This window comes from Equus przewalskii, chromosome 3 (genome assembly GCF_037783145.1).
Source record: "Equus przewalskii isolate Varuska chromosome 3, EquPr2, whole genome shotgun sequence".
Taxonomy (NCBI): domain Eukaryota; kingdom Metazoa; phylum Chordata; class Mammalia; order Perissodactyla; family Equidae; genus Equus; species Equus przewalskii.
In genome coordinates this window covers 5,947,169-5,974,312 of record NC_091833.1, presented here as the reverse complement: position 1 = coordinate 5,974,312, position 27,144 = coordinate 5,947,169, and the positions used below count along the sequence as shown (strand labels likewise).

Sequence of the window (27,144 nt, the reverse complement as noted above, 5' to 3'; positions counted from 1 at the left end):
GCTGTTCTAAAGTGAGATTAGACAATAGAGCCACTTCATTTCTTATGCACGTGAGCGGAGAGGGCTTGAGGTTATTAGTTGAAACCGAGTAACCTTTCCAGGCTTTCATCTCTTTCTTTTCAAATTTGAATATGAAAAGCATATTCAAGTCAAAGACCATCACTTTAATGACATTTGGCAGTCATTTGATTTATTAGGTTTTAGAAAAAATTTTCCTTTAAATATTTCATCATACTATGCTAATCCTAGTAATATTGCCAGCTGCAGCCTTGTACCTGTATTAGTGGAGACAGAATGGTGTGGAATTTTCTCTGTCATCCTAGTAAAATTTCCATGAATCTACTGAATAATAAAATAACCTTATTGAAATATTCAGATTTGGGTTTTTAGTTAAAGTGTCTTAGAATACATAATAAAAGAAAATGTCTTTTGAAAGAAGGGGGTAAAATTACTTCATCAAATATTGAGGGGGTTTGACAGCAATGGAAATTGTTCTTCATGGGGATATTTTTACAGTAGGATACTTATGCTTTTCAATTTGATTAATTATATTATATGCTTTGAAATATCTAAGTAATCACTATAGTGAATTTGCACACTGATTTATGTTTGAAAATGAGTTCCTAAAAGTTGGTCATATAAACAGGTCTTAGTTTCAGGATTTTCTAATTATTATTTGAAGTTAATAATTTACAGTAACATGCCTCTGAATTTAGTAAAAACTGATTTAGTGAAGGGTAATAAAGAACAAATTTGAAATTGTATAAACAAACATTTAACTGAGGAGTTCATCTTGGTGTGATCTAGTTGTTTTTTTTTTTTTTGGTGAGAAAGATTGGCCCTAAGCTAATGTCTATTGCCAGTCTTCCTCTTTTTGCATGAGAAAGACTGTCACTGAGCTAACATCTGTGCCAGCCTTCCTCTGTTTTGTATGTGGGATGCTGCCACAGTGTGGCTTTATGAGCCGTGTGTAGATCCATACCTGGGATGCAAACCTGCAAACTCTGGGCTGCCGAAGCAGAAGTACAAACTTAACCACTACACCACCAGGCCAGCCCCACGTGTGGTCTAATTTTTAAGTCATAGTCTATTATTTGTTTTAAATCATTACTCAAAGAAGCATATGTGACTCACATAATAATATCTGTGACACCAGAATGTGTTAAATAAGAATTGAAGTGAAAATTATACAAATATATTTTTTAGTAGTTAATTCTGTAAAAATGATATAAAAAATAAACTGCAAGAAAATATATGTTAAATTAGATAGAAAGTTTATTTCTTTTGTTTGGAAACTTATTACTTATTTAAGGAAACGTTATGGCAGAATACATAGGAGAATGAACTGTAGTTGCTGCTCTGGTTAATGTGGATTTAGATAGCTCATATATTAGCATAATGGCTATAAAGTATTCAACAGGCTTTGATCTCTGAAGAACCAAAACTTTCTCGAGTACTGTAGATTAAATAAAATCAGTGATAAACATGTACTTCATTACATAGTTTGAAACAGGCTAACTGATACTTGTCATTCTGAACGCAATCGGAGATGAAGATCTCATAATCTCCACTCTTGATAGACTACTAGTGGGGTATTTATAGCTCAGATGTAAATCAGGAGACTATTGCCATGACACTGTTAACTTGAGACCCTGGGGCATTAGAATCTCATTCTCTCTCTCTCTGTCGTGAATAATCTATCATGTGTAACTATACAGTAGTATACAATGCATTCCAAAAAAAGAATCCCTTTGGCCTTCATTTTAAAATTGATAGTGAAAAAGAGTAAAGGATTTTTTGTTCATTTGTTGTATTTGTTTCTTTGTGTTTTTTTTTTTTGCTTTCTAAACAGCCATCAGAAAAAATTCGGATTGAGATCATAGCTCTAAGCCTTAATGATTCTCGAGTAACCGAGGATGACACTATCCAAAGGCTGTTCGTTGAGTGCCGATTCTACAGTCTTCCTGCTGAAGAGACACCTGTGTCGCTTCCAAAACCGAAGAGAGGGCAGTGGGTCTACTATAACTATAGCAATGGTGCGTATGGTTCATTTATAATATAGACCTTTATTTTTGTCTGTCTTATCTGTGAAAGAAGCTGAAAGAACAAAAGGAAAAAGATAATTCTCTAATGTTCACGCAAAATCATGGAAGCCTTGTCAGAATAGATTATTAAAAGTCAAAGCTGTAGCATAAGGATTAAGAAATTAAATCTGAAGTAATACTAAAGTTAAGAGAAAACAAAAACAATGTTTCTGGGGGCTGGTCTAATGGCATAGCAGTTAAGTTCATGCACTCTACTCTGGCTGCCCTGAGTTCACCGGTTCAGATCCCGGGCACAGACCTATGCACCACTGTCAAGCCATGCTGTGGCAGGCATCCTACATATAACGTAGAGAAAGATGAGCATGGATGTTAGCTCAGGGCCAGTCTTCCTCAGCAAAAAGAGGAGGATTGGCAGCGGGTGTTAGCTCAGGGCTAATCTTCCTCAGGAAAAAAAAATGTTTCTGGACGTTCCTGCTATATCATAGTATCAAGAGAATAGTGCCACCTAGGTCTCCAATTGAATTTAATCAAAAAATGTGATATTTCAAGGTGGAAAAATAGTACTCGGTTTTTTAATCATATGATTCAAACAATTCACTGGCCTAATTTTTTCTACCTTTCTGATCAATGTCATTACATAGATGTTTTCATGAGATATATATATATATATATCGCCCAGTGTCTAGATGTTCTGGATATTAGTTGAGTGACCTAAGTTCTTACAACGCCTTTTCATTTTTTAGCCCACACATCCATTCATAGGAGCAGGCAGTTTTTCTCTTTTAGGGCTTTCTCTTTCAGCTAGTTGACATGTACGTCTACTGGACCAGTACAGACCCAATAGGCACCCTGTGCATTCTTAGATCAATCAACTTTAAAACGTTCTTAAGAATAGTATGTATCAGGGTGAAACTAGAGAGGAGTTAAAGAATCATATCAAGCTGCCATGTCCTTAAGTTAAAACTACTTATTCAGTTCTCCTAAAGCCCTCTATTAAAACAAACCCTAAAGATGGAGTGTGGCATTTATCTTTAGCAAAACAGGCCATCTTATACTAGTTGAACACTAATATTTTTTTCTCACCAGTTTTATAAATTGCAGTTTTATTTCTTTCTTTATTTTTTGGTGAGGAAGAGTCACTCTGAGCTAATGTCTGTTGCCAGTCTTCCTCATTTTTTTTTTTTTTTTTTGGCTTGAAGAAGATTAGCCCTGAGCTAACATCTGTGCCAGTCTTCCCCTATTTGGTATGTGGGACACTGCCACAGCACAGCATTGAAAAATGGTGTAGATCCACGCCAGGGATCCGAACCTGCAACCTTCAGCCACAGAAGTGGAGCGCACTGGACTTAACCACTACACCACGGGGCCAGTGTAGTGGTGTATTTTAAGTTGCATTTTAATCAGCATGTATAATCATGCTATTGTACTAGTAGGAGTATCCAGAAATCTGATCTAGTCTTCCCTGTACCCACAATTCTTACTAGTTTTGTGAACTAGAGCAAGATGTTTAAATGTCATAGTTCCCTGTTTTCTTATCTATTAAATAAGGTGCTCTCTAAGATCCCTTGCAGTTCAAATTCTGTAATACCAGGTAGGTCGAAAAATCACATGGGAAGTAAGTAATGTGGTCAGGACAAGGATCTGATTCCTGCTTCCTTTCATTGACTTGATATAACAGAATCATTTCCAAAAATATTTTCTCAGGCTTCCTAGAGATCTTTTAACTGCAAAGTTCTAGAAAAGTAAACCATATCAAAATATTATTAGTAATGAAAGAACTGTTTAGTCAACTAATTGTAATGAAGACACCCCAAGAAAAAAGACAAACCTTCTGGCTTTTGTATTATTCTTTGCAAAGGTCAGGAGTAGAATGTTTCGTTGGACTGACAACAGAATTGTCTTTTAGCAATATATTGTACATTGGGAAACTCGGCCCTGCAGCAGAACAGATGTTTCCGTTTGCTCAAGGAGCGATGCAGGTCGCTCTTTGCATGAGACCTGTGACACATGCTCAAGTGTCCTGAATTTTGTACCTTCTCACACGGTGACCTAGGTCTGTTTGGGGCTTTTGGTCAGTTGGTTGGGTGGCATTGGTTTGGGGTTTTTTGTAATTTTTTCCTTTTACTGCAAGATACCCTGCTGTCTAATTGGTATTTTAAGAGTTGCTTATGTTTCTAATGAATTCGTCATTTGATAGCAACAAGAAAACCAATAATTTATTAAAAGTGAATTCAGTAGAAGTGTTTACTGTACCTTTCTTCAGCTTCTATTGCTGCCTTTTGAGATTTGACCATGTAGAATTAAGAATTTTAAGGATATTTATCTAGTGGGTGAGGAGAGGAATGTACTTTGTGCTTGGAAGCAAAATGATGCTGTTTTAAATCTCTATACTGTGTCATAAAAAACTAAGTCCTGGGTCATTAGCAAATTTGAGAAATAATTAATGTTAACCTTGTAGAAGGTTTTACTTTTATTTTTCACTTATGTATGGCAGAATGAAATGTTTTTGAATTATTTTATTTGTGTGTCCTTCATTGCAGGAGACGACTCTTGAATCTTTGGTTAATAAGTAACTATCTCATCCAATTATTGTAATGATTTGCCATTTACTTGTTACTTGATGTGAAAAGTCAATATAATATTGCCTTACATCTTCCAAATCTTATTAAATATTAATTAAAGTAATTTTATTTTCAAACTAACTTTTTAATTTAGACAGAAAATTTAAAGGACACTTAGTACATGCTAGCTGCTGTTTGAGCACCATACCAGTCGAGAAGTTAACTGAGCCTCCCAATGATTTTGCCCTGCATTATGACCTAAATCTATTCAAAAGGGATTTGTATGCTGAAGCCTAAATTAGGTACATAAATGAGAAGTTTTTACTAGTGATCCCCAGGATTATTCGTAGCCTAATTCAGTATTTATTAAGAGGTGTTAATACCAGTTTCACCTACAGAAAAATATATCTTCTTAAGGCTACTAACACTGAAAAAAAAATAAAGTTGAACTCACTTGCTAGACATTGGTAGTAAGAACAAAACATTTGTATTTTATCAGGCTTTAAAATTTTGCTTAGAGAATGCTGAGAAAGCAAGAAATTAGTTTGGAAAAAGATAAGATTAATGGGAGGCCTGAAGAATCTTGTCTGGGCTGAATAAAGCCTTGTAGGGAATTGACAATGGGAAGAAGAAAGATTAATGAAATCATCCAGAGTTTTTATGAGACTTATGCAGATCTGGGCCCTTAGTCTCTGAGCACTGAACAGTCTATCTTTTGGAACAATTAAAGTTTAATTCAGAAGATGAAAAGGTTGCAGAACTTTAGATTTTGTTACTAATGGGAGGAGAAACCTGGCAAAGATAAGGATTAGGGGGATGATAAACACTTTAACACAAACGTTATCTGAGATTCAAGGTTATCAACCCTTTGTAATTAAACCATCTGCATTTCTTACTTCTGCCGGATGACAGTGATAAAGAATATAAGGATTTCTCCAACCTGCAGAAGTGAGGAATATGTTTTTAATGGTAGACTATTTGAGATCAACTCAAGTATTTGGACTACTGGTTCATATCTTTTTTGAGAGACATGCTTTCAGTAAGTTTATGTCAAAATCTATCAAGTCCTAAGCAAATGTGATTTCTGATGAGAATGAAAGGTAAATAGCTTAACTTTTGGAGAGTTCTGCTACTTTTTATAATCACCAGAATTGCTTTTTTAAAAGATGTATTTGAAGTTTTGAAATGTAGACTTTTTTTTAAGCATCTAGTTTCAGAACATCAAATAGATGTCCTTAGGATCATGGCCTAACCAGAGGTGGTCAAAATGTCCCTGTTTCTCACATGTTCAATACAAAAGCGTTCACAGTTCCTGCTTCTGTTCACAAATTGAGCAAAGGAGTGTTGGACTACACAGTGGTTCTCACTGTGCGGTGTCTTGAGCAGCAGCTGGGAAGGGTTAGAAATGCAAATTCTCAGGCCCTTCCCTGGACCTAGTGAAGCAGAAACTGGGGGTGAGCTCGGTAATCTCATTGGAACAAGCGCTTCAGGGCACTCTGATGCACCTTAAGACTGAGAACCCTTGGGCTAAATTAAAGTGCCCGCTGTAGGCCTTGTCTGTGCAAGCAGGAGAGTTGTAGTTGTAACGCGGTACACCTTTGGAGAACTAAGCTTATTGGTAAGTAGCTTGAGTTTTTTCAAAAAGGAATTTTAAAAAGTGTTTAGCCAAGAGAGTGGTTTAAGGCACCTGGACTGGGTGTATCTAAGCAGTACCCCTTTATGAAGGAGTGACAGGACAATGAAGTGGCTTCACCTGCTACAGTTAGGGAACGCTTTCTCACGCTGCAGTCTGTGCTAACAACATATTTGCTGATTAAACAGCAGGAAAAGTTTTGACTTCATATGGAAGCTGTGGAGGCAGACATCACTCGATTCAAATTCTGGCTCTGCCACCTTCCAGCTAGATGACCTTGGGCAAACTACTTACCTTCTCTGGGTCTGTTTAATCATCTGTAAAATGTGAGTTAGCATGGTTCTTAACACATATGATTGCAGTAAGAGAAATATTGAGTGTAGTTCCTAGTTCATAAACATCACTCAATAAATGGTGGCTCTCACAATTTTTACCTTTGTTAAAAGAATAGGAGATACAGTGTGCTGGCCAACTGGATGAAGCAGAAGCAGAAGGTGTCCCAACTATACCATTTTTTACCAATTTCAATGGTAAAGATGTTGCAAAAAAGTTAAACATAGAATTACTATATGATATAGCAATCCCACTTCTGGATATATACCCAAAAGAATTGAAAGCAAGGACTCTGAACCCATGTTCACAGCAGCATTATTCATAATAGCCAAAATGTGGAAACAACCCAAATGTCCACCAACAGACAAATGGATAAACAAAACTTGTTTTGTTTACAAAACGCATATTCAATGGAAAATTATTCAGTCTTAAAAAGGAATGAAATTCTGATACCTGCCATGGATGAACCTTGAAACATTATGCTAAGTGAAATAAACCAGATGCAAAAGGACATTTATATGAGGCACTTAGAATCGTTAAATTCGTAGAGACAGAAAATAGAGTAGTGGTTACCAGGGACTGGGGTGAGTGGAAAGTTACTGTTTAATGGGTAGAGTTTCAGTTTGGGCTGGTGAAGAAGTTCTGGAGACGGGTAGTGGTAATGGTTGCACAACAGTGTGAATGTAATTAATGTCTCCGAACTGTATGGTTAAAATGGTAAATTTTAAGTTATGTATATTTTACTACATTAAAAGTTTTTCAAGCTATTAGGATTCATCAGAACTGGTCTGGTTTAATTGAAAGACTATTTGGATGCTAGACTCTGAATTCAGTCTTTTTTTTTTTTAAGATTTTTTTTTATTTTTTCCTTTTTCTCCCCAAAGCCCCCTGGTACATAGTTGTGTATTTTCACTTGTGGGTCCTTCTAGTTGTGGCATGTGGGATGCTGCCTCAGCATGGCTTGAGGAACGGTGCCATGTCCGTGCCCAGGACTCGAACCGGCGAAACCCGGGGCCGCCAGAGCAGAGTGTGAGAACTTAACCACTCAGCCACGGGCCGGCCCCCAGTCTTTTCTTTTTAATCATTAAGATTACCTTTGTCTTCAAACAATGTAGACCATTATACTTAACAATACTGTATTGCATATTTGAAAGTTTCTAAGAACGTAATTGTTGAGTTCTTATCACAAGAAAAAAGAAATTGTAACTATGTGAGGTGATGGAACTAAACTTATTGTAGTGATCATTTCACAATATATTCATATATCAAATCATTATGTTGTATACCTAAAACTAATACAGTATTATGTTTCATTTATATTTCAATAAAATTGGGAAAAAATTACCGAAAGAATTATCACAAAAAAAAATGTAGACCATTATGGCTTAAAAAGCTGTAGAACTCTGAAGTTAAAGAGGATATGGCCTACCATGTCTTGAATTGGTGATTAACAGCAAAAACAAAACATTCCCATTTGAAAAAAAATTTTCCATTTAGCTTGATGTACTGGTGCCCAAAATGAGGTACATCTCTCAGCATTAGTGGAACTCATCTATTAGCATCTGTAAGCTTGACTTTTTAACATTGATAAGTAAAACACTACATTTACAAAATACTCTGAACCCATTGCGTTTTTTGATTCCTGTAAATCTCAGTAACCTGTATAAATAGTCATATTTACTAATCTGGCATCATGCAAAGAGCAGTAAGCTGAGAGTGGCTGTTTGCCCTTGGTTTTTACTGCTCTTAAACCTTACCCTACACAGACCCCTTTGTGTCTCCCACCCAGTGTGCCTAACTTGGTGCCCAGCACATCTTTGCCCTCAGTTAATATTTGCTCAACTGAGTCAAGCGATTAAATGAGTCAGTCACATCGTAATTTGAGATTGAACTACACTGTCCAGGGAAACATTCTCAGTGTGAAATGTCTGCTCCCAGTGGGGCCTGGCTGTAGAATTGTCCTGGCACCTTTCACCCTTCCTGTAGTTTTGATCAGGGATTATCTCTAAGTTGAGATCTGGTCACAGGGGAGCCTTTACCTCCCAAAGGGCATGTGAAGAATAAATGTCTTCAGGAGCTAAGGTGTGACCAAAAGGCTGCTGAGCTGAGAAAAAGTCATCAGGATGAGAGTGGGAATGTTCACACTCAGTTGCCATTTTCCCGAAGTGCAGACACTTATTTACAGTTTCAGGTCTCTTTCTGGTTTCAAGTATGTTCTTTCTGGTGAGACTTTAGATCAGTTATCCAATCTCCATTTCAGATAAGTCAAGTCTGGCCACATTCCTGCATGCCAGCATGTACCCTGAAAAACCAAAGACAAACTCCACACCCTGAAAAGCCTCTCTCTCCCTTCCTCTGTGTTTCTCTCCTGTTCCCCCAACCCGAACACCGCAGACGTCAGCCTGTGGGTTTCCTCAGCCCAATACACCAGATGCCTCTTTGATTGCATGTTGTGGCAGGAGAGAAGGATTAAATTACCCAGGCTGTCAGGAAGGACAAGCTCTCTGCCATACATTATCATTATCACTCGCTTCTTGGGTGAAGGAAAACGCAGTAAATCCCTCAAATACAAAGCAATAAAGACTGCTGGCTTTTACTGTCATGACTGCCAGTGCCATTAACAGGCAGTGACAGCAGTGTGGCCCTCTTAGATGTTGCTTGTATCTTTTCTGACAGTGTGCACATAAACCTGCCAGTGACATGACATCAGATCACATGACTCTTCAGATTTGATTCTGATTTCCAGAGCCGCTTTCTTTTCCCAGATGTACAAGTGAGGTAGCATGAGTTGAGTCTCTAAAAACAGGTATTTATACAAATACAGAGTGGCACTAATGTAGCATATTCCTGAGTGACTTCCTTTTGTGATTTCTTTTTTTTTTTTTTTTTGGTATAGTGATCTGTGTGGATAAAGAAAACAACCAAGCAAAGAGAGACATCCTAAAAGCTGTACTACTAAAACAAGAGATGCCTAATAGAAGGTACATTTAAGCATCTAAATTATCTGATGGTTTCTATAAAGATCTCTGTAGCGTGGTGTGGTGAAAAACAGCAAAGATGAGGACTCAGAACACCTGACTTCCCTGAGTCACTCTGTGTCCTGGAATGAGTGTGTGACCTCTCCGGGTCTCTTTCCTCCTAGGAATATAGGAGCCCTGCCTCTCATGCAGGTCACTGTAAAGAGCCTATTAAGTGCTTTGCAAATCAAAAGACTGCACAGTGTATCTAAAGTATTCTGTTGCCGTTCAGGTGTAACCGCACGGAGCTTAACAGGTGGGTGCAAGGAGGGCGCACACTGGAGTCAGATGGCCTACGGATGAAGCCTTGTTCTATCACACACTAGCTGTCTGACCTCGGACAGCAACCCTGTGCCTCATTGTCTCCATCTGTACAATGGAGATACTACTACCGTATAGGCTTGTTGTGAAGATGAAATGGGATAGTTTACATAAGATGGATAGAATGCACGTAGTAAGTGCACAGTGTTAATTGTGACCATTACTGTAAGTGGTAGTAATGTTAATATTAGTAGTTGTGAAAGCTTGTCAGCCTTCCAGACTAATTTTTACCTTGCTATTGTTGAATAATTCATCATTTCATGTTATTTTCTGAGTGCATTTTTTTTCCAGATTTGAACAGGACACCCTGTAGTTCTGGTTCAGTAGAGAAATTATACCCGTTTGAGAAGGAAAAAACCTGATCTAGTAAGTCTGTGCTTTCATGTGAGCTCCCTCGGTTTGGTCTGAGGGATTATCTGAGTGCTGCCCGTTACCCCGAGCTGGGTTCCAACCACACTCCTTGCTGGCTCTCCCCCTTGGCCCATGTGGACCCTGCATCTCTCAGTTGTGCTCTTCTCCTTGCCTTTATGGCCCAGAGGAAACAGCCTCTCGCTGCCTTAAAAACGGAGCTTGTCCCAGCACCTTAGAAAGAGACTCGTGTTCTTTCCTTTCCTAGAGGTCATGAAGTAAGTGTTAAAGATGTTACATTTTTCAGCAGAGCTTCCAAACTAGCATTTGATCTTCTGTTTCAAGAAAGGAGACTGGAATCCTTAGCTTTAGGATCTGAAGGTAGCTTTTGCATTAACTCCTTGTATGTATATCGTTTCTCTGGATCTCAGTTCTGAAGGAGGGTTGGTGCAACCCTGTTAATTAGCCTGAGGTCCTGTTTTTCCCAGGATGGCAGATAATCACCTAGGTTTTACTTACTTATTTTGTATACTTCAGCTTCTTTCAAGGCCCCTCAAATACCACCAGTCCCCCAGGGTTATCCCAAGTCACCAGTGATTAAACAGCACTGGCCATGTCCTCTGCTTCTCTGTGGTCAACAAGCTGGGTCATCGCTGGCCCGGACTGAGCTCTGTTCCCATGGACAACCCTGGGCTGGACCCACCAGTCCGTTCAGTCATATTCGCCTACCTCTGTGTCCACTTTGTTTCTGGAATGTTGGAACATATTATAAGTAGCACTCCTCATCGGGGAGAGCAATTTTGTTTCCTTAAAAGTGTGTATTTTTTAAAAAGCCGATTCTTCTTTAATCTTAGACCTGCCTTTCCTTAGAAGACCTACTTATCTGTACCAAAACAGTTCTAAAAATAAAAAAAAGTCCACAGTAATTGTAATGACTCCTACTCTCCCATCATTGTTTCTCTGAAAAACCTCTAAATGCCCTACAGAGACACAAACGTTTATGTCATTCTTGAGAGAAACCAAGAGAGGTGTTGCAGGTGTAGACAGACTGAGTCAGGGCTGCTGACAGCTGCGTGAAGGCTGAGTGTGGCCGGCTCCTCTGAGTGCCAGGGAGGGACAGGGCCGTGGTGGCAAAAGCCGGGTCCCGCTTTCCTCTCCTGACAGTATCATTTTCTTAAGGGGAAAAAGGGGAGTTTACATTTACATTTTTCCACAACCAAAAGACAGTTGTCATCCAGAAAAGGTTCTCACCTCTCTGAAGTACTCGGAGGTCATATTACTTCAAGTACCTACCAGTTTCTAAGAATTTGTTTTCTCAGACAGCAACCCTCTTGATTATTGGTGATAACTTACAAAGCCACGGTTAGAGCAGTTTGGCCCATCTTCCCTGAAGTGCATAAGATCACATACATTGTATAATGAGTTATATAATACCTTTGCATCCTGCCCCAGGCTACATTTGCAAACATACAAGTGTCAACTTAAAAGGGTGGCAACACACTGAAATAGGACTTTAAAATGTATTTATTTGAAGCCATGGTTTTGACACTGACTTAAGGTTCCTTTTTGGTTTCATTTCTTCTCTTTAATGCTGTAATATTGAGCACATCCAACGTAACCGTCAGCATTTAATATGCAAAACTCACATGTAACCCATAGGCTCTTCTGTCCTGTTTCGTATAAAAATGAATTATTTCAGAATGAGAAGAGACTCAGAAGTCATGTTGAATGACTTAAGGAGTTTTAGCGCCTTCTGATTTCCTAAATAACAGCAAGTGACATTTGAGGTCTGGATCTTGAGGCCCAGCCCAAGGCCTGCCTTCCACAGAGGAGCCAGCCTTCAATAAGGACTTCCTTTTTGCAGTTCACAGAGTAACTCGACAAATACTTCTGATCCAGGGCCAGCCGGGTGGCACAGCAGTTAAGTTCCCACGCTCCACTTCAGTGGCCCAGGTTCACTGGTTCAGACCCCGGGCACCGACCTACACGCTGCTCATCAAGCTGTGCTGCGGTGATGTCCCACGTATAAAGTAGAGGAAGATGAGTATGGATGTGAGCTCAGGGCCAGTCTTCCTCAGCAAAAAGAGGAGAATTGGTGGCAGATGTTAGCTCAGGGCTAATCTGCCTCAAAAAAAAAAAATTAGGAAGAAATATATATTTCTGATCCCCTACATGAGTATCAGAAGCTAAAATGGTAAAGAAGGTGAAGTCTCTGCCCTCGTGGAGTTTACATCTGAGGAAGACAGACAACAAGTAAACAAATCAACCAATTGCATATTACAAGAAGTACTAAGAGAAACTTAAACACGTTGCTAAAATAGAAAATAACGGTGAAGGTGAACCTGAGGAGGTGACATTTAAGCTGGTTAGTGAAGGATGAGAGGACCCAGTCAAGTCGTGAGCAGCCCAAGGCAGGTCATCCCAGGTGGAGGGGATCCCGCGTGCAGGAACACGGAGAGGGTGTTTCCGGGCTGGGCAGTGCGTTAGCAAGGCCAGGGCTCGCTGAGACATGGAGAGGCAGACAAGGAGCAGGAGCGGCTGTGCGGCTCTTGCTGTTTCTGCCTCCACTCGGGTTCTTAGCGTCTACCCCACATGTACATCCTCAGACTAGACTGTGGGCTCTTCCGGACAAGAAAGGACGTTTCACCTTTTTGTTTCGGGGGGTTAAAGGTAAGATATAAGACGTGTCTGTGTGTGTCTGTGTATGGACACTTTACCCCGAGCCAAACTGTAGTTTTTAAATTATTTTAGTGTACCTTCCTCCCTTTTTAGCTTAACTTTATAGTTTTTTAATTTTGTATTTGACATCTTATTTTGTTCTCTATAGAATTTAAAGCCAGAAATATTGCATTTTTTCCAGCCCTTTCTCTGGCAGTTAGAAGTTTTTTTCCTTTTTGTCTCAGAATTCTCATATATTCAGTGGAGTAGTAGTCTCATTTGTAAAGTGATACAGATGTGATCCTTAGATGTGAGACATCATAGAAGGGTAACACTTAACCTTATTGTTACAGTCCGTGCAGCCTCTGCCTTTTCTGTAAGTCTCGTGGATGTAAAAAAGTGTATCAAATATCACTTTTAATTCTTCCAAGCGTATTCATTTTAAGACAATTTCTTCCATCATCGTTCTTCTTGTTTAAGTGAGTGGTATAGTCATTGCATAATTTGGAAATCTCAGTTTTCAATTGAAACAAGCCTTTTCCATGCCTTGTTTTTCTCTCCCCTTAAAAATGCAGACGCTTAAGCAGCTCTATGTAGATGAAAATAGTAATTATAAAAAGAGCATTTACTCAGTGCTTACTTAGTATGTTCCAGGCACTGTTTACATGTATCATCTCATTTGATGCTCTCAAGAGCCCTATAAGATAGGTATAATTATCCTCATTCTACGGATAAGGAGACTGAGATCAGAGAGGTTAAGTAATTTGTCCACAGTCGCACAGCTAATAAGTAGGGAACCAGAAATTTGAACCCAGAATGGATCCCTTAACAACTCCATCTTAATCCTTCTGTTTTATATATCATATAAAATATCCATCTTATCTACTTGCAGACCAGGATCTGCACTCTTTACAATTATTTTGTGAATAGGTATTACCTTTGGTTTCAACTTAAGGGATTTCTATTTCTAATCAAAATCTATTGCTAGCTAAAAACAAGGACTTAAATGAAATGTTGAATACTTACTTTCAGCAAATTAGTTAAAAATAGTGTCGTGGTTACCTATCAGCACTTGGAAAAGAATTTATTTGTGCATATTTTTCAAGGCATGATTTCTCAGAGACTTAGATTTTTATCTAAGAAACAAGTTTCTTGCTTTGTTTCTGATTTCGGATGGATACATTTTGAAAATGGTCAAAATGGTAGTTTCCAAGCATCCATGGTTTCAACTCTGCTGCCAAGACGTATCAAAAGAGTGCTTAACTGTAAATTCCTGTCATTTGGTCAGTCCAAGTGTGTTTGGCCTCAACACAAGCCACTAATTCAAATCAGTTCCATCAGAACCCTACCATTATGTGTCTAAAAGTAAAATAAAGCTTGGATGCTATGACTGTAAGTTCAAAGACTGCTAAAGTAACACAGACCTTTCCTATAGCTGTCGGGCAGAGCTGCAACGTTGATCTCGCGTTAATCCCTGCATTTTATGGAACACAGACAGTTGGTTCAGTTGCTTAGTTGCAACTCCGAAGTCGTGCTTTTCTGTAGAAAATGTTGCATTTCTATTGAAAATGCTGCCCTAACCTCCATGGTCTTTTTTCACTTGATCCCTTTAGCCTTAAAAGTAGATCTGTCAACATATGACCAGAAAGTGTGTAATAGAGTGAACAGCTGGTTCTTCTCTTCGCCTGGTAATTAACTCGCTCAGATTCTAGAGATTAATGTCCGTTTGAAGGCTGAGTGTGCTGTAATAATAATTCTAGTAGTTCGTATCACAGCTTATCTAACCTAATGGAATGTTTGATTGGAATAATTGGAAACTTTGAGATTTCATACTTAGTGATAAAAACCTATTTGGGCGTTTTGTTTCGGCGTGATTTTTCTCACTCTGTGGTGATTTTCTCTGGTCTTTCCCTTCTCAGCATTCGCTTCACTGTGGTCAGCGACCCTCCAGAGGACGAGCAGGATCTGGAGTGTGAGGACATCGGCATTGCTCACGTCGACCTCGCTGACATGTTTCAGGAGGGGAGAGACATCATCGAGCAAAACATCGACGGTATGGGGGGACGTATTGCTCAGTTTGTACAAGCAACATCGGCTGAAATCCAGCTGCTTTATTAGAACCTGTTTGCTGGCTGCAAGGATGTTGAGTCGCACATTAGTTGAATCTTTTGCAACTCAAGCTGACTTTTTGTTGAAACTGGAAGCCTCTCCCTGCACCCCTCTTCTGCCCTCCCCCTCTGCCTGCCTTCGAATCAACAGAAATTTAAAAACAATTAACTACATTTCAGAAAGAATTACGCGTTTTGTTAGTAGTGGGTGTGTATGTGACAAAAATTCAGCCCTTGGATTTTTTAATGTTGTTTATGGAAACCTCATGCTCACAGCCTTCTTCCAGCTAAGGCGTCTTGTTCTGAGTGATCGTTGTAGTGTCTTGGGCAAGGCTTCAGTGTCATTCAGTGTACAAGCCAGTGATATAGTCACTGCAAATAACTCTGAATAATTTTGGTCACTTGTTTCCCACCAGGATTGAGGAAGGAGTAAGGGATTCCTGACAAAATGCTCTCTCCTCGATTTTCACCTCACCAGGTGCAAGTCTCAACAATGCTCAGTCTACCTTCTATTCTTGTGTAACGTGTTCAGAGTGTGCTGAAGGAATTATACTTCATGACTCGCACTTTTAAAATCATAATCGGGGTGGCCTGGGCCGTACAGTCGGCCCTCCGTATCCACGGGTCTCGCATCCTCAGACGGCCAGCTGCAGATTGAAAGGCCTGCGATGGTTGCGTCTGTACTGAAGATGTACAGACTTTTTTTCTTGTCATTATTCCTTAAACAATACAGCGTAACAACTATTGCATAGCATTTACTTTGTGCTAGGTACTGTAAGTAATCTAGAGATGATTTAAAGGAGGACGTGCGTAGGTTATATGCAAGTACTACACCATCTTATATAAGGGACTTGAGCATCGTGGATTTGGGTATCCGTGGGGGTTCCTGAAACCAGTCCGCCACAGCTACCAAGGGTAAACTGTACACAATAAATGAAGAAATGAGGCTAAGTCCTAGTCTCATTTGTTGCATTAGCAGAGCCATCTCTGGGGAAATGTACCTGGTTTATTTACTCATGTATTCATTCATTCTTAACTGAGCACCTCTTAAGTGCAGTCGCTCTGCTTACCCCATAGGGCTTCATGAACCACGTGGTTCATATGTCAGGGCTGCTTGACCTGGATGTGTGTCAAGTGCTCAAAAGTCAGATCAAGCCAAATAATTAACCAAATTAGACCAAATGACCAAATTAGAAACCTGATCTGGGAAATCTTTATAAACTACATCTATCCAACTCCACAACTTTGTTTGGCAAGCACAAAAGAAAAAGATGAGATTAAATATTACCCTAAACTCTATTAAAGATACCCAGAACCGAGAGAATCTGATGCAAATAGCCATAATTACCTATGCTTTATATTCTTAATCTTTTCTCCAGTCAGTTCTGTTTAGCAACCCATCTTGTCACTCTGCAAGACCACTTATGACCATACTGGTCTGACAGAGACAGCTATTGTGGCCTGTGTTTTGGGAAAGAGTCAAAAATTAAACGCTGGTCAGGTCAGGATCTTAATGCTTTGTTCTGTGCCAGACATAGAAGTGAGAAGTCCCAGAGAATAGATGAAAATTCAGGGGAATGAGGTGGAGACCACTTAAGCCCCTGCAACCTCCCTGCCTGCTCTTTTTCTCCACCTGTCTGTGTGTACCAAGTTTTGTTTGAACATTTTCTTAGAGATTATCTTGGAATTAAACTCACACACACACTAAAAGTTCGGGGAAAACCACAAGAAATATAAACAGGAAACTATGTGGACTCCTAAGTGCAGTCAAACTTACAAAGTTCAGGACTCTGGCCTTGAGTCACTAGCAAGCATCATTGTCCACAGAGGGACGGAGTCCCAGGTTCTGAATCAGCATCCTGTCTGGACCCCACCACTGAGCTCAGAGAAGCCCCAAGGCTTCCGCCAGTCTGCTTTGGGTACACCACTGAAAGCTGTGGCCCCCTTCCAAGGAGAGCCCACATACACTCAAAATTCTGTATCTACTTACCTTCAGCCTCAGTTCGTGGACCCTCAGAGTCAATCGACAGAACTTAACATTCCTAAATCTACCGTTTTAATGTTTTCTAAATTCACATATAATCTGTTTTAAATGGAATGCTTCCTTAGAAAGATAAATAACAATCCAAATTACGATCAGGTACCAAATTTGCTAACACTATATATTAGAACAAATTCTTCATTATCGTATCTTGATCTCTTTTAGACTTTTTATTTCTTTCTAGCTTAGAAATTCTGATTCTGCATAGGACTCATTCTCCTGTAGCCTTTCTAGTAGATAAACTTCAGTATTAGATCATTCATTTTAGCTCTGTAAGCAATATGTATACATACATGCAGTACATCTGAAACAAGTATCTTCATACACACGCCACAAGCTTGAATTTCTGGATTTCTGAGATGCCACTGAACCTTGAACTTTGATAGAGCTGTTTTCCTCTTCTCAACTACTGTTTCAGCTAACCTATCTGAAGAAGACTCTGTTGAATGCTATTAACGCTTTTCTGTTATTTTCTCCCTAGTTTTTGATGCACGAGCAGATGGTGGAGGTATTGGCAAGCTGAAGGTAACGGTCGAAGCGCTCCGTGCTCTGCGGTCTGTCTACGAGCAATACAGAGATGACTTGGAGGCTTGAAGGAAACTGCTCCAGAGGCATCTCCTACTCCTGAGTAAATGCGCACATGAAAGCTCTTAGACGAGGTTTTTGTAATTACTCTGTTGTATATAATCTATAATTCATGGGAAGTTGGGAGGGGGGAGGCCTGGGAGTGAAGTGTTCAAGTTTTGTATACTTTTTCATTTGTTTATTTTCCTATTCCCTCCTTCCCTTGACTGCCACCCTCAGGACTTAAGTTCTCCACAATGGGCAACACCCTCTCAATAATTTATGCCTACATGATAGCAGGAGAAAGTCGATTTGCATTTTCAACACTTCCTTATGAAGAACTGAAATGCAATTCCCATTTTTATTTTTTAATAAGCAAAAAGCATAAATCTGAGAAAACCTATGAAAAAGAAATACTTTTATGTTATCCCTAATCGTCCCACTAAATGGAATGCCTATGATTAGCCTCATTAAGAGTTTTATACTGTGAAGATTTTATTAGAAGCAATATATGAAAATTACTTGGATTAATGTGTTAATCTTCCTCTTTAAAATGCTAATATCCATTTTATGCACATTAAAGCTCAGTATGCATTCCTTTGATGCATGCAGTTTCTATCAATTAAATATAAAGAATAAGACTTGGTACCAACTTATTAAATTACTGCAAGTTTTTTGGGTGTTTTCCTTAAAAATTAACAGTTCTTAGGTTTTTTCCCTTAAAAATTACACTTCTTCCTACTTGTATTATTTTCATGTATTTGTAATGGTGATATGGGATCCAGGGATGTGTGTATATAAAGAGGAGGTAGATACATATATATGCATGAAATTTACACTTTGAAAACTTAGCTTATGACATAGAAAGGAATTATTCAAAGTATGGCTCAAATTCTGATATGCTTAGTTAGATCTGAAAGGAGTATCTTTTTATCATTTTTTAAATTTACATCAAGCTTGTACAATGCTGGGGTGTATCTGGATAACCAGATCCTCAAAAAGAGCTCAGAAAGTTAATTTTCTGGCTTTTACTCAGTCTCACTGAAGGATTTAATTGATATTTTTAATGGAGCTGTGAGTCAGTGCTGCAAAGGAATTGTCTCTAGAGGCCTAGGATATAATGCATTTCCTTTTTTAATTTACTTTTTTATTTGTCATTTTCTTCAAAGGATTTTTATAGGCTGTGGGTTTTCACTGTTTGCAAACAGGCTGTGTTCCTTCTTAAGCATATGTAAAGTATTCAGGGAGATAAGTAATTTATTAAAATCTACCTAATTTGCCGTGATATATTAAATCTCTGCTTCAGTGATCACAGACCATTTCATTTAGAGAATTAGGCATTCCCTCTTTGTGTGATTAAAGCTCTGGAAAATGAGTTCTTTGCTCCTATTTGTGAACATTCAAAGCCTGCTAATGGCAAGAAGATGGAATAGATTATGAGACAATTCATTACAGTTCAACAGAAAAAAAAAAGCTATAATGCAAAAATGCAAGTATGAATATCTGCATATAGTTTGAACCATCTGTGCTCTAATGGCTTCAATAATGACTCTCATCTTTAGGGGGCTTTGAAATGACGTCCGTACAATATTAATTTGTTGATGTACATTGTGGGACCACTAGAGTATGATCTGACCAGAGAAATCTATAAATTCTGTCTCTACCATTGGGCCTCCCTGTCTGGGGCCCGCCATCTCCAAGAAGGATCTTGCTCTCATCAAACTCTGCAAATCTTCCTAACAACTCATTCCTCTGGAACCTTCTAGAGACCACAAACATCTGCAGACTAAACCTCTCCAAACCTAGTAAACAGCCACATGTTTGTTGTCACTTCAGCTGGCTCTGCGCTCGTCTCTTTGGCCTCTCTTTCTAGCTGTCTTTGGCTTCGTGCAGTTACAGTGTCATTAAGGCCATAACATTCCCTGCAGTCATTTAAAGCCGCCGGTTCTGCCCTGGGCCGGACTGAGTGGTTTTGAGACATTTATTGTGGTATTCTCCCAGGAGGCTTGTGTTATTGTTTTATAATGTTACATCCCAAACTAAATGCTCTTTCTGCAGGGAGAAAAGCCGGATTGTGCTGACTTCTTATGATCTCTAAGTGGAAAGGGGAAGTTTTTATTAGAAAACTCCTGAGATCCAGTCAGCTGTGTGGAGTGTATATCTCAGATAAATTAGAGAATTAGCCATGTTCCTGTCACATTCATGTTTAACAGAATAGATTATTAAAGATTCCTTTTCTAGTTTTAAAATACTTGCAAACTACGTAAACTTTCACAAAACTCATTTTGTAAGTAATTGAATAGCTGCTGACACATTTTGAAGTGGATAATTGGTATTGAATGCTATCATGTGGAAGCTTCACTTGGGTTTCAGAATCTGTCCAGGAATAGTTTTTGTTTTGTCTTGTGTTGACCAGAGTTCAGTGAAAAGTTCATCCCCTTTTGGATTACAGAGCAGTGGTTCTCTCTTGGTGAGCTGAGTCTGGGCCGTTAAATGTGGCCTGGGGGCAGGGGGTGCCAACAGTGGCCTTGCTGCACAAGTACGCCAACTTAAGGTATGCTTGTGTGAACTGACAGCTCCTGGTTAAACCTACACAGTGCTCTCAGCACTTTTTTGAACTGTAATGCTTTTAGTTTGGGAATATAAATAGAGACGTGATGCGGTATGTGGGAGAGTGTATTTTACATGTTTTTTTGCCTACTGTAGTAGAAATGTTCGCTTCCCAGCCACTGTCATGAGAGGCAATTGACAAAAATAAGTTTCATGGTTTACAGTGTGGTTTACATACAGAACATTTCTCTTCACTCTCAGTTTCAACATATTTTCTAAATTATGGTTTATTACCGTTTAACTTAAATTAGTTTTTTTAAGAATAAATAGAGAATATATTTAATCAAATAAAGAACAGCCACGTTGAAATTCTGCTGTTCCTGCCAGTCATTTGGTACCACAAAACACAAACAATTTCTGCGTGTTGTGAAGAAGCGCAGGCTGAGGAGAGGCCTGTGACTGGGGAGGCTCTGCGTGCACCCATGTTCCCGCAACAAAACATAAATTATTGTAGTAATCTGACATCAAGAGCTGTGACAGTGAAAACCACTTCTTACACATGTTCTAACAAGAATCTGATTAACATTTTTGTGGATGTGGAAAATAGCTTTTTTTAGTCAAACTGGCACTATTGCTGAATTTAGAATGATTTCCTTATGCACTAGATAGCAAAATGTGAATCATGTCTGTGAAAACACATGAGAATAAAATGACATCTTTGTGTAGCAGAAAACAACCAGGAGAGAGCTTTTGGGACATAAAATTATCAAGTGATTGACAATATCAAGATGATAATTCACCCCAGCTACAAGAGCACATTTCGGTAAGTCACCCGTGCCTGCGGGCCTCTGACTACCTTAACAAAGAAAGACTAAACCCGTGATTTATTATAGACTGGGCAACATGCCGAATTAGATCCTTGAATGGGAGCAAACACAGCTTTACATCCTTTTGTTCAGAGCAAAAACAACCTCCAGGTCAACCAGAAAGCTAAAAAATATCAAAGCTGTAGAAACAACTGTTTTAAAACTGAAAATAAAGAATTAGAAAACATCTCCTCATCCCTAATCGCTTTTATCCAGCAAGATAGAATTTTCCCTTCCATTTCAAGGCGCCGCCAGCGGACTGCGCCTTACACTCTAACCTCCTGGGAAAGTGGGCCCACCTTCCTGGTATTGTTACGCCTTTTCTGCTTGCCCTTTCGTTTTCCATATAGCATTGCCTAACATATTAAACCATGTTTTTCAGAAGAAAAATCCAGTTCTCTCAGAACGTGGCCTCTTTCCTGAGGTGGACACCTTTGGGCCTTTCTCCTGCCTTTGTCGCTTCTCACTCTTTATTGAGAGTCGCCGTTCTCATCTCTGTAACAGCACCGCCTCTCTCTTCACTGAACGCCAGTAGTTTCCAAATTTGTCATCTTGACATTTCTGTCATCTGTTCTCTTCACAGCTATTTTCAACGGACCATCCCCTCCTGCCGGTCTGTCCCCCTACTCAATTTTAATGAAAGCACATTTTTTTCCTTCCTCTTTTCTTGGTGCTACAGCCACTTCTTTAGATGCCAGCATCTGTGAGAGCTCCAAAGCTTTCCCAAAATGTTCTTTTGCGTTAACACTCTTCTTCATTTGACATGACAGGGGCACTCTTGGCCATTATGAAATTAAGGGGAAACAGCAAGCTAATTTTTGTATCTCTGCTTCTTGTACCTTTTTACAGTGAAGTAACAGAGGCTATAATTCAGAAAGCTCTCAGGAATCACTGGTAAGGAGCTGAAGCATAAGAATTTTTTTTAAACTTTAAGGAAATGTGTCATTAAAGTCAAGCTTTATTTGGTGTAAATATGTTTTTTTTGTAGCTACATGTCATCATTAACAATAGGGAAAATAAAGGAAATTTTAGAAGAAAAATTGAGACTACATAAAACCTAGAGGTTGGAATATTTTTCTAATCAAGGGACGAAAGACAAACTATAAAACAAGAGATAGATGTATTGAGTATGTAAACATTAAGGCAGGGTAACAGTTTTAATATCAGACAAAGTAGAATTCAAAATGGAAAACAAGGGACAAAGAAGGACATTTTATACAGGTAAAGGACATTTTACACAGGTCAGAGATACAATGACCTTGAACACATATATATATACCTAACAGGATAGCCTCAAAATACATGAAACAACAACTGACTGACAGAACTATGGGCAAAATACTGTGGGTACATCGATTTATGGTAGATTTTAACTCTCAGAGAGTGACAGATCAAAAAATTAAAAGTCTAGAAGATTTGGTTAATATGATCACTAAACTCAAATGAGTATAGCATGCACATGGAACATTCAAAGAAAAATCTACCATGTACTCAGTCACAAGGGAACTCTCAATTTCCAAAGACTCGAAATCTTAAAGACTGTTTCCCTAAGCAAAATGCAGTGAAATTAGAAATCAGTAGTAAAAGAATAGCTAAAAAATAATCTTCTCTAAAAGTTCAAAATATGTATTATTTTTCTGGATTCCAATAGGACAAGAAATAACCCACTCCTGCAACATAACTAGGAGACAAAATTCTACACACTTCACTTTATGTGTCAGTAGGAGAAATAAACATCAGCTCAAATGCCTGCACCAGAGGGAGAGCAAGGCGAGGGTTAAACATAAGAGAGGAGCATGTGACAGGGTTCTGGTGGTGGTAGAACACAGAAAATGTCAACTAAGGTTCCCCCAAAGAAGATGTCCACTCTGCGTGGGGAATACTGAAAACAAGTCTGAGGCCTGGTGGATGAGAGTACTGGCTACCGGGAGGTGAAAGGATGGGCTTGGAAAGGGCCTAGGACCAGAGGTAGCAGCCTTGGAAAGACAGCTCTTCTGAAAGAGAAGGGGGCATTTTGGAAGGGGAGGTTTCCCTGGGAGACGTGGTAGTGAAATCAAAGAAGGAACCAGCTGAAACTGTGCGCCCCAGAGAAACAAGACAGTAGCGTTAAATGGTATCAATATCAATAAAAAGAGCTCATTTATTAAGAAACCTTGTAAGCTACCCAAACCCCTCCTCCACCCATATGATTATCTGCCCCGGCTGGTCCAGGAAAATCCAATACAGATAAGTTCTAATTTTAAAAAAAAATCCCAGGACCCGTTCTGTGGCATCATGGTTAAGTTCGCGCGCTCCTCTTTGGTGGCCCAGGGTTTGCCAGTTCGGATCCTGGGCCTAGCACCACTCCTCAAGCCATCCTGAGGTGGCATACCACATAGAATAACTAGAAGGACCTCCAACTAGGATATACAACTAAGTACTGGGGATTTGGAGAGGAAAAAGAAGAATCCTGCATCCGTATTCCATAAGAAAACAAAATGAGAATCAAAACTTTTCAGCACGACGGAATTCTACCTTAGTAATGGTGAATTTGGTGGTTTGGACCACCCTTTCTGTTAAGAACAACTAGAAAAGCTGACACACACACCCAAATTTTATATATATCTCTCTCAAGTGTTTGAAAACATCTAAGTATCACCAGCTACTTAGGCTGTAAGAAATGACAGGAACAAGTTCTGGGAACAGAGGAAAGCTCAGAGGATGAGCCAGGCATGAGGCTGATTTTCTCCTGGAGGCATCTGCCCATCGGAAAGCTTGGGTAAGAGGGTCAGAAGCTAAACAGAGCTTTCAACGGACTCAGGACTTTGAAGAACAAAAATTGTAATGTAGGGTCCACCAAAGACTAGGAGTCCCAGCAAATCCCCCAGGCTCAAATTATTCTGCCCTCAAATTATTCCTACATTTTTTATGTACAGTGTTTGGTACACATATAAAATTAACTGGGCACATAAGGAGACGGAGACCATGTGACTGAAGACTAAGACAACAGACAAGTGAACTACCCATAAGTCGTTCAGATAATGGAGTCGCCATCTGTGAACTTCAAGCAAACAATGTTTAATACGTTCATAGAGTTAAAAGACAATCTTGAGAAATTTGACATAGAATTGGACATTGTTAAAAAAAGAACCAAGTGGAAATTTTATAAATGAAAATTACAGTAGTTGAAATTAAGAATTTACTAGATAGATCTAACAGCAAATCAGACAATTGAAGAGAGACTTAGTAAACTGTAAAAAAAAAAACGAGAAAATATCCATTCTGATGCATGGAAAGAAAAATGGAAAATACTAAAAAAGGGAAGGGGATAGTTAAAAGACATGGGATTATGTGGAAAGTTATACACATAACTGAAGTCCCAAGAGAGGTAAAGAAGAAGTAGAATCAATATTCCAAGGATAATGCCCAAGAACTTTCCAGAATACACATCAGGCACAGATAGAAGAATGACTTCATCCTGTTTGCCCAAGCAGGGTAAACACAAAGATAATCACTTAAGGCATATCGCAGAAAAACTCCTGAAAACCAAAGACAAAGAGAAGACCTTTAAAACAGTCAGAGACAAAAGACAACACTAAGACTGATAGCTGACTTCTTAATGGAAAGAGTGGACGCTGTCAGCAAATAGTATGAAACATTTCTTGGCCCCTGGCTCCTATCCTCCCTCCCCATCTTTTAGTCACAAACGGGGAAGTTAATGCCTCAGGAGAACTCTTGACCAATGAGAGCCAGGAGCCAGTGGATGAACACTCCCCCTGTGATGGACAGTCCTGAGGTGCACAGATCCGGAATTTAAAAATTCAAAATAGAATTTGAAAAACTGGAACTTATAAAATGGGAACTGATATTAGGAAAGAAATTGAAGAAAGAAAAAAATTAACTTTGAAATGACTAAATTGTAAGGTATCTAAGAGAAAATAAATATAACAAAGTAGACTAAGGAAGACAATAGAAATGAACGGAGCCAAGAAAATGAAATTAAAGAAGGAAAAAGAATCAGAAAATGATAGCTATAATAGGCAAAATAAGCATAATTAAGCAATGCTAAAGAGAAAAAGAAAGCAATGAATAAAACTAATATGTAAGACTATAATTCAAGAAAGCTTTCCTGAAATAAGAGAAGACCTGAATACATGTTGAAAAGGCCCACCATGTAGGAAAATTGCTTCAAAATGGTTGACTCTGAAACATAGCCTAATAAAACACAAGACATTAAAGAAAAAAATAGTCCTCTGGTCCCCCAGGCAAAAAGAACAAGTCATTTATAAAGAAAATAAAATCTGATTGCATTAGATTTCCTAAGAGCAACCTATATAGCAAGACAGTAGTGAGATGCTCTTATCAAAATCCCAGACCAAGTGTGAACCAAGGACTTTTTTCACCCAACTCAGCCATCCTTCAAGTATCAAGGCTCTAGAAAAACAATTTTTACTACGGTGAAATTCACCTAACGTAATATTAACTAACTTAAAGGGAACAACTCAGTGGCGGTTAGTACGTTCACAGTGTCGCGAAACTGCCGCCTCTGTCTAGTTCCAAAACACTTCCATCACTCCAAACTAAAACTCGGTACACATTACACATTTATACTCTGTTGCTCCCTCCCTAGCCTCTGACAACCACTAATCTGCTTTCTGTTTCTATGGATTTACCTATTCTAGATACTTCATATAAATGGAATCATACAACATGTGACCTTTTGTGTCTGACTTCTGTCACTTAGCATAGTGTTTTTGAGGTCCATCCACGTTGTAGCATGTTTCAGTATTCCTTTTTATGGCTGAATAGTATTCCATTTTATGAATAACCACAATTTATCCATTCATCCATCAGTGGACATTTGGGTTGTTTCTGCCTTTGGCTCTTGTGAATAGTGCTGCTATGAACGTTGCAGTACAAGGACTAGTTTGAGTTCCTGTTTTCAACTTTCTTGGGTGTGTATCTAGAAATGGAATTGTTAGGTCATGTGACAATTCTGTTTAAATTTTTGAGGAACCGCCAAACTGTTTTTCACACCAGTTGAACCACTTAACACCCCCACTAGCAGTGCACAGGGCCCCACTTGCTCCATGTTCTTCAACACACTATTTCCCTTTTTAAATTTTTAATAGTCATTCTTGTGAGTGTGAAATGGGATCTCATTATGGTTTCATTTGTCTTTCCCTAATGACTAATGATGTTAAGCATCTTTCCACGTGCTTGTTTATAGAAAAAATTTTAGACATGCAAGAATTCAGGGAGGGGCCGGCCCTGTGGCAGAGTGGTGAAGTTTGCTCTCTCTGCTTCGGCGGCCCAGGGTTTCGCTGGTTCAGATCCTGGGCGCAGACATGGCGCTGCTCATCAGGCCACACTGAGGTGGCATCCCACATGCCACAACTAGAAGGACCCACAGCTAAAAAAAATATACAACTATGTACTAGGGGAATTTGGGGAGAAAAAGCAGGAAAAAAAAAAAAAAGATTGTCAATAGTTGTTAGCTCAGGTACCAATCTTAAAAAAAAAGAAAAGAAAAAAAAATTCTGAGCCATATGCTCTATGCCTCTTGGAATGTATGAGGGACAACTGGCTCTCCAAAGTGGTTGTACCAATGTAGGAAAAAAAAAAAGAATTCAGGGAATATTGTTCTAACGAGTCCTTCCTGAGAAATCTACTAGAGGACCACCTTCATCCAACTAAGAGATGGATGAGGAATTGTTAAAAGGACTGGTGATGAGCACTGACAATGTTTAACTTTAGATCCTAGACCCACCAAAGCTGGGGACAAGATGGAAGAATAGTATGTAGATGTTATGTGCTCTGACAAAGTAGACACAGCGCAAGTTTTTTTAATGAGAGGAATAGGAGAACAAGAAATGGGAAAGTAGAATAAATTCATTGATTTCACGTAGATTAGAGGTGAGAATCAAAGATATCGTTTAAAGCAAACAAATCAGATAGTAGAAACATAAAGAAAACGCACATTATATAAAGATGTTAGTGGAAAGATAATTACTAAAACAACAACACACATCATTCTAATCACCAACATTTTTTTAAACTAAACAGCAAAGAAGGGGCTGGCCCAGGGGCGCAGTGATTATGTTTGCACGTCCCGCTTTG

The 27,144-nt window shown here is 39.0% G+C and overlaps 1 protein-coding gene across 1 annotated transcript in view; it reads left to right on the top strand.

The window, feature by feature from the left end:
* RPGRIP1L (RPGRIP1 like) overlaps positions 1-24,222 on the top strand; it is a 104,725-nt gene extending 80,503 nt beyond the window's left edge. Inside the window, exons 23-26 of the mRNA XM_008513157.2 lie at positions 1,853-2,036; positions 9,469-9,553; positions 14,836-14,969; positions 17,547-24,222. Of these exons, the coding sequence (XP_008511379.2) occupies positions 1,853-2,036; positions 9,469-9,553; positions 14,836-14,969; positions 17,547-17,659 (516 nt within the window). The 3' untranslated portion in view covers positions 17,660-24,222. The remainder of the gene's footprint in view (positions 1-1,852; positions 2,037-9,468; positions 9,554-14,835; positions 14,970-17,546) is intronic.
* Positions 24,223-27,144: the final 2,922 nt, after the last annotated feature.